The sequence below is a fragment of the Silurus meridionalis genome, chromosome 13 (genome assembly GCF_014805685.1).
Source record: "Silurus meridionalis isolate SWU-2019-XX chromosome 13, ASM1480568v1, whole genome shotgun sequence".
NCBI classification, from domain to species: Eukaryota; Metazoa; Chordata; class Actinopteri; order Siluriformes; family Siluridae; genus Silurus; species Silurus meridionalis.
The window spans coordinates 968,685-976,184 of NC_060896.1; the positions used below are offsets into that span (position 1 = coordinate 968,685).

General features: G+C 39.5%; 1 protein-coding gene across 1 annotated transcript in view; it reads right to left on the reverse strand.

Annotated features, from left to right (window-relative positions):
• Window positions 1-3,973: 3,973 nt before the first annotated feature.
• The window catches only part of gatm (glycine amidinotransferase (L-arginine:glycine amidinotransferase)), a 9,236-nt gene continuing 5,709 nt past the window's right edge, over window positions 3,974-7,500 (reverse strand). The window contains exons 5-9 of the mRNA XM_046863914.1: window positions 7,303-7,440; window positions 6,586-6,750; window positions 6,064-6,127; window positions 5,852-5,968; window positions 3,974-5,253 (exon numbers count right to left, since the gene is read on the reverse strand). Coding sequence (XP_046719870.1) covers window positions 5,141-5,253; window positions 5,852-5,968; window positions 6,064-6,127; window positions 6,586-6,750; window positions 7,303-7,440 — 597 coding nt within the window. The 3' untranslated portion in view covers window positions 3,974-5,140. The remainder of the gene's footprint in view (window positions 5,254-5,851; window positions 5,969-6,063; window positions 6,128-6,585; window positions 6,751-7,302; window positions 7,441-7,500) is intronic.

A 7,500-nucleotide genomic window follows, 5' to 3' on the forward strand; every position in this document is an offset into this window, starting at 1 on the left:
TTTTTTGCTCTGACTGTATTCAGTCTTCAACTGAAGGTTCACGAGATTCACCTTTGACCTGTTTTAGAGAACTGGTTGATGATTGGTTGAGCTGATGCCATTCAATCGCCTTCATTAGTGACATTCAGGATTCATGCACAATTTATCAATTCAACACATTTACAAAAATAAATTTATTAGAGTCAAGGGTCAAGTGACTTATACAATGAACTGATGCTGAGATGTTTTGGGGGTTACAGATTTTCTTCGTTGCTTTGTAGCGTTTCTCAGATCAGAAATGAAATTCTCAAAACTGCTTGTTCAGCCTCCACATCATTTGATCATTTGTGCTCATCATAAGACGGATCAATTCATCAAATAATCATTTAATGGATTGTGTACGAGTGTCTGATGTTTCCTACATTATCAGTAGTTTATGTTCATGTTCAAAATATATTCTACTGGTTTCACCTGAATAGTTTTAACCCCAAAACATCTCAGCATCAGTTCATTGTGTAAGTCACTGAATGTAAAATAGTTAAACCAGTTTGAGAAAAGTTAATTTTTTTGCAAGAAATCCAATGTTTTGTGCTGATACTACAAATTGTTTTGAGACATGCACTTACTGGTTTATAAATATTAAGGATGATTCGAGAAACGCTCCAAAGCAGATGAGAAAAACTAATATATTAATACAAAATAATTTCAAATGTTGTTCTCTAATGAATGTATTCAAACTGAAGATCCACCATGTAGAACACAAGCAGAGAAAAGATGATGATGATCAGGTGATCAGGAATGTCTCTGTTCTCATCACTGACTCCCTCTGTCTCATCCACGTTAACCCCAGACTTCTTACTGCCTTCTGCTCTGCTCATTGTGAGCTTCAGAAACTAGTCTATGTCTGTGGTGTGTGAGAGACAGGAAAAGCTGCACAATGACAGAAAACAGGTTGATGAGCTGAAAACGGCGCAGTGAGAAGAAAAATATTGATGATGTCACCAAATAGATTAAAACTAAAGTAACGAGTCTGGTGTGAAAATGTAAGAAGTAGAAAGTACAGAAATTTAAAATCCAATAAAATGCAGTTAGCATCTAACCAGAAGTGCATTAATGGCTTATTTACAATAAATAACAGTAGATAAATAGTAAAAAGTGAAAGTAAAAAGTTTTCTAAAAAATAAATAGTGAAGTGAAAAACTGAAAAATTTACTTCAGTACAGTAACGAAGTATTTGTACTTCATTACCTCCACACCTGCACTCCTCTATTCTAGGTTCCATATTGGATGTTTTTCAGTTCTTTAGTTTAATAAATGTCTCTCAGGTCTTTAGTCTCTTATTGTTCTTCTGTTGGTCGTTTCTGTCCTTTCCAAGATCTCCAAAGTTCCAGCATCTTGAGTGGTTTCCAGCTGCTTTGTCTCTTCAGGTGCAGCTTTTTTCTCTAAAGGATGTCTGTTTAATTCCTCAATTCATCTGCGTGTGACCTGTAAAGCTGATGTAAGTCTGTCATCTGCAGTGTCGTTTTAACTCTTTACAGTCACTAAAAAGAAGCACCATGAATCATGAAGGCCACATACTGTATTACACACAAGCAGGTCCTATTTCATATCCTAGTAGATTTGTTGTGACATGTGCTTCATCAGAAAAGGGACAATCCTTCAGAGTGACACTGTGGTGAACAAGGCAGCAAAATTGTCCCCCTCATCATCATCATTATCAGTGGTCAGAGCTAAGACAGTAAACATGAAGACACCATCACAGAAACAAGAACCATTCAGTTTCACTGGAGTCAGAGGTTTGAGTTCTGTCCTGGTTAATGTTGTTTCCAAATGCTTAAGTAACATACCAGGTCCTCAAAGTTCTTGTATCTCACCATCTCAATAGTTCATTTTCTGTTTCATGCAGCACATTGATGTGTGGTACTTTCTGATGGTGTTCAGCTCCATGGTGTGGTGTATTGGTGTGTGGGATGGCGTTCTGGTGGGGTTCAGTGACACCCAGAGTTTTTTATTTTTTTTTATATTTGTAATGAGAAAAACCTTGGAATTGTATATATACAGTATTTCACAAAAGTGAGTACACCCCTCACATTTCAGCAACCGTTTTACTGTATCTGCTCACGGTACAATACTGAGAAAAAGAAATGTGGATATTTGTAGAGTGTGACGGGTGTACTTACTTTTGTGAGATACTGTCATTTATTTGATTTTATTTTACTACATTCAATAGAAAATGATTCAAATGAATAATAAGATAGATAGATGATAGATAGATAGATAGATAGATAGATAGATAGATAGATAGATAGATTGATTGATTGATTGATTGATTGATTTGTTGTTTTTTGGACACCAGACCCTCCCAGCTGCATTTGTTTTTTTCTCCTAACAGTTCCAGACACAGTTTGAGGAGAACACTCATGTCTTTAGACGCAGTTGGTGACAAGAAATTTTCCCTTCACTTAAATCCAGTGTTATTCGGATCTGCCCCATTCAGCCTGAGGTCTTACTTCTCTTCAGTTGAAGACCACTCTGTGTGAGGATGGTTCCACAGCAACAGCCTAACGATCCATGAAGTTAGTGATCAACACAAGAACTTTGAGGATGGGTTTGGGCTCTATTTAATATCTCCAGTCTGCTACACTGTGCTGAGGACCACAGTCTGCATGAACAGTTCTGCATGTAAACGTCATCTCTGAACAGTTTATAACATCAACAATGAAAAACAAAATGTAATGGATGGACATTTGGTGCCACCCAGATGAGGATGGGTTTCCATTTGAGTTGTTCATCTCAAAGTTTCCTCCTCATACCATCTCAGGGAGTTTTTCTTCAGCACAGTCACCACTGGATCACTCATTAGGGAGAAACTTACACTTATAGGGAACAAACTTACAGGCAGTAAAACTCTTTTTATCTGTGTGAAGCTGCTTTAAATCAGTGTCCACTGTTAAAAACTCTACACAAATAAAACTGAATTAAACTAAAGAAACCTTAAGAAGAACCAGACTCAGAAGGGACCCATCCTCATCCTCAACACCACATGTCCATTCATTACAGTTCATCACTGTTGAGTTTCTCACCTGATCACTGATGGAGACTCGAGTGTAAAGCTGTTCATTGTGATTGCAGTCAAAAACCACCGTAGCAGACTGTTTATATTAATTACAGTCCAGGTCCAGCTTCATGGAACCTCCACAGGAACTACATGGATCTTCAGACTGAAGTGTGTGGTCTCCAGCTGAAGAGAACACCATCCAAAGATACAGTATGATTTAGGATGAATCAGACACCTCCAGAAAGGAGAAAAAGGCAGAAGATTCAGGAACATGCAGGAACCTTTGGCATGTTTGTATAAATACATCCTGACTGAATATTCATATAAATATTATTAGATGGAGATACATTTACGGCATTTAGCAGATGCTCTTATCCATAGCAATGATCTCGGTGAGCAGGTGAGGGTTAAGGGCTTTGCTCAAGGGCACAGGGGCGGCATCTTGAGGGTGCTGGGATTTGAACTCATGACCTTCTGATCAGAAGATCAAACTATTAACCACTGAGCTACCACTTCCCCTTCTGAGTTACTGAGTGTGTGTGTGTGTGTGTGTGTGTGTCCTAAGCTTTATGTCTTTGTAATGTCTTTATATGAATTGAATAATAATAAGAGCTGATATAAGACTGTGATCCCTCCATTATTTTGTTACGGTGAATAAACAGGAACTATAGTTGTGGATTTATTACTTTCATAGCTGATTTCTACATGAGCAACACACAAACACACATAGCACACACACACACACACACACACACACACAAACACAAATAGCACACACACACACACACACACTAGCTGATCATCAGGATTAGCGAATGCTAGCGTGTGCTTATGATGATGCTATTGAATGAATCCGGCTTGCTGTATCATTGTGTTGTTGCACAATTAAAGTTTGATCACACATCAGTTTCACACTTTTTATATATCCTTTTAATATCTTTTTATTTACTCGTCATGCATCGAGTCACACACATTTTGTTTTTCATTCTTTTTTTTTCTTTTCTTTTTAATATATATTAACCCAGCTCACATTCACACACCTCGCTCAGTCCAAAAGGCTCAGAGCAGCTAAAACTGTTCCCCTGGAGAAAAACTAAAACAAATATCATTTTATTTTCCCGTGAACACAAAAGAGCAGCGAAGCAGCACAGAGTCCGATCTTCTGTTGAAGATGACAACACGGGCCGCAGGATATCGCACCAGCACCTCATCATTCACAAATACACTTATGATGGATAACAAGCGAAAAGAAAGATGCTGGAAAGTAATTGTTTGTAAGAAAAAGGATTGAACAAGGTTCAGTGCCTGTGATGGCCAGCAGGGGGAGACACACTCACTCACACTGAGCGCTCTGTTCTCCTGAGACGGAACAGAAACCTTACAACTTAACACAAAATTGTAATAATGAGTGGGTAATGACCTATGATAAATAAAAAAAGATACAAAATTCCTGTTAGAATCAATTTTTTAAGAAACAAATGTATTTTCTGTAATTATAAAAAGGAGGTAGTAACTTTTTTTGTGTGTGTATTAAACATGTCCTGGCCTTGTTTGTTGTCTTGGTGACGCTGAGAGCAGAACTTCCCTGGGCATCATGGGAACTGACGGGGCTCTTTTGGGGAATTGTTGTATAATTTATCATCCGATTTCTTCTGATTAAAACAGTCTGATTTAGAAATTTGATGCTGATAGAAATTAAGTCTTTCATTAAAACACTTTGCCTCGTTTTTTTTTTTTGTTTGTTTTTGAGTTCCTTTTTTCTCTTTTTTGGCAAACAAGCACATTTTTGTGTGGGAAACAAAAATAAAGGAAGAGAAGCTTAATGCAGTCCCATAATGTCAGAAATGCAGTCGTTATTGAGATGGCGAGCGTTGGGTGGCTGCGGAAGCTTCACATGCACGGCTCGAATAAAAAAACAAAATAAAAGAATTAAGACTTTAGTGTTACAGTCGCATGTGAACTTTCCAGTGAATGTTTATACTTCTATTAAAGATTTTTATAAATTTGTGATCTTTAGTTGTTGAGATTTCTTCAATTAAAAGCCGAACTGTTGTTTCTGTGTGAATGTGAACTCAATAATAACTGCATGATTTCTGGCAGGTCTCAGTGGAAGTAGGACTGCAGTGTTCCTCTGCGCCGGACATCTGTGGTCCAGCAGTGGAAGCCTCCGCCCAGGGAGTTCGCGTGACGAATACTCACTTTAATCGTCTTAATACCTTCCAGAGAAACACACAAAAATATCAACATGACATCTGCACCATATTGACAAACGTTTGTGGACACCTGAGCATGACATGTGCTTTCTATGTGCCCAAATGTTGTTATAGGGACCTTCACTCCTCTGAGATGTTGTTCCACTGGATTTGGTGGAGATTCATTGAGCTACAAGCTGAAACTTTGTGGGAACAGTTTGGGGAGGAACTTAATACTCTTGGCCACATAGGGTTCATACCAGTGACCTTCTAAAAGCTCCAGTTGACGTTTATGGTACAGTATTTATCAACATCTGTTGAACATCTCCACATTCTGTTGTGTTCCAGTGTGGAAGTGACGTGGTCGTACTTTCAGACATATATTTTGATTTGCACTTATCTTAAGATCGTGTTATTGATCTTCAACACGTATGATCTCAGTATGTGGGATGTTCAGATTTTGGGATTTTTTTCTGAATGATACTTTCAGAACTTTCTCTCAGACGTCTTTGTGATGCTGAAAGGTTCATTAACAATGTTTGGGTTTATTTAAATTGGGATCACATGACAGTTAATTTAGGGGTGAACTCTGACCTGATGTCACATGTTTCATGATACTTACCAAGATTTTCAAACATTTTCTGAATAGTCGTCTCGTTAGCGTCCACCATGACGCGTTTCTCATCCAGCATCAGGACATTCATGGACAACCACTTGGAGGACATCCAGAGTGGGTGATCTACAGAAGATCAAGTCATTACATCACACAGTTGTATTTTTGTATCTTTTCTCTGACTACACGCTTCATCACTTTTCACTGAATGTGAAACTCACCATCAGGAATTAAAGGTGTTGGTGGATGGACCACCGTCCAGCCGGCCTTCTTAAACATATCGATCTGCACAAGGACACAAAACAGTTCACACGCTCATTATATAGTAGCTCCATCCAATCCTATCCATCCGAGCTCCTAGCGCAATTTATTCTCAGAGCTTCCTCTTTTTGAATTTCCCAAGTTCCTCATTTGGTTCTTGTTTTCATGTAATTCCTGGTACTACCTGGTTCCTCACGTTTCTGGACGAGTCTGATCTTCCTCGCTTCCTCTGTTCCAGTTCCTTATTCCTAAATTCCCTTTTTCCTGGTTTGGAGCTTTTATTGTTCCCAGTGTTCACATTTGTGGTGTGAAATGTTTTAGTTCACAAAAAGCTAATGTTCTTAACTTTCTCTCTTTTTCTCCTCACCTGTGAACTACTTCATGTGATAAGGTATCAGTAGCTCACGTGTATAACGGAGTCTTATAGTGTAAATGTCAGTGCTTTATTAGGATTCTGGGCTGGGGACAGGCGTGGCACTCACCTGACGGCATGGTCTGTCTGGATTGGACAGCACCAGCCCGGGTCCGATGATGTTAAAGGTAGCGTCGATGTGCATGGGGTTCGGATCCTTAAACGAGATGATGTGCACTTTGTAGTTGGGAGCGAGGTGACGTCTCATCCACTCGATTCCCATGAAGTTGGTCACCTGTGAACAGGTGTGAGAATATTAGTGTGTATCGTGTTGCAGTGTGTGTCAGTGTGTGTGTTTGTGTGGAACTGGAACGCAGCACTAGAACAAAGTGAACGCTACAGCGCACATTCCTGTGGAGATCAGACATCAGGCTGCAGAGCCTTTCACCAACAAGAGAACCATGAAAGAACTGTGGAGATAAAGGAATGTTCACTTCTCATGCTGTTTCAGAAGGACCTGTAAAACTCGAGCAGAAGACTGGCTGCTCAGGTACGCTCATTTAGAGATGGAGGAGGTTCAGCGATCTTCGTTCTGTAGTTGTGGAAATGGTCACAACATTAAATATCAACAGCGCCACCTGTAGTACTGAAGTACTCCTACAAGATGTCTCATATGAAAACAGAGGATGGAAGCTTATGAACTTGAGCAGGTGGTTTCATCTTTACATAACCCTCACAGATATCATCTCCACTGAGGTACACACATGTAAACATTTCCTCTATTCGCATGTGTGTGTGTGTGTGTGTGTGTGTGTGTGTGTGTGTGTGTGTGTGTGGTGTGTGTTACCTGGCTCCTCTGTACAAACAGATCTGTTCCGGCACGGATAAAATCAGCAGCGTCAAAACATGGCTCATGTTCAGTGGTGACAAACTTTCCTTCTGCAGCCAGTTTGTGTCTGTCCTCTACTGTACGGATCGGGTAATCCCACACACACACACACACACACACACACACACACACACACACACACACACACAAACCTTC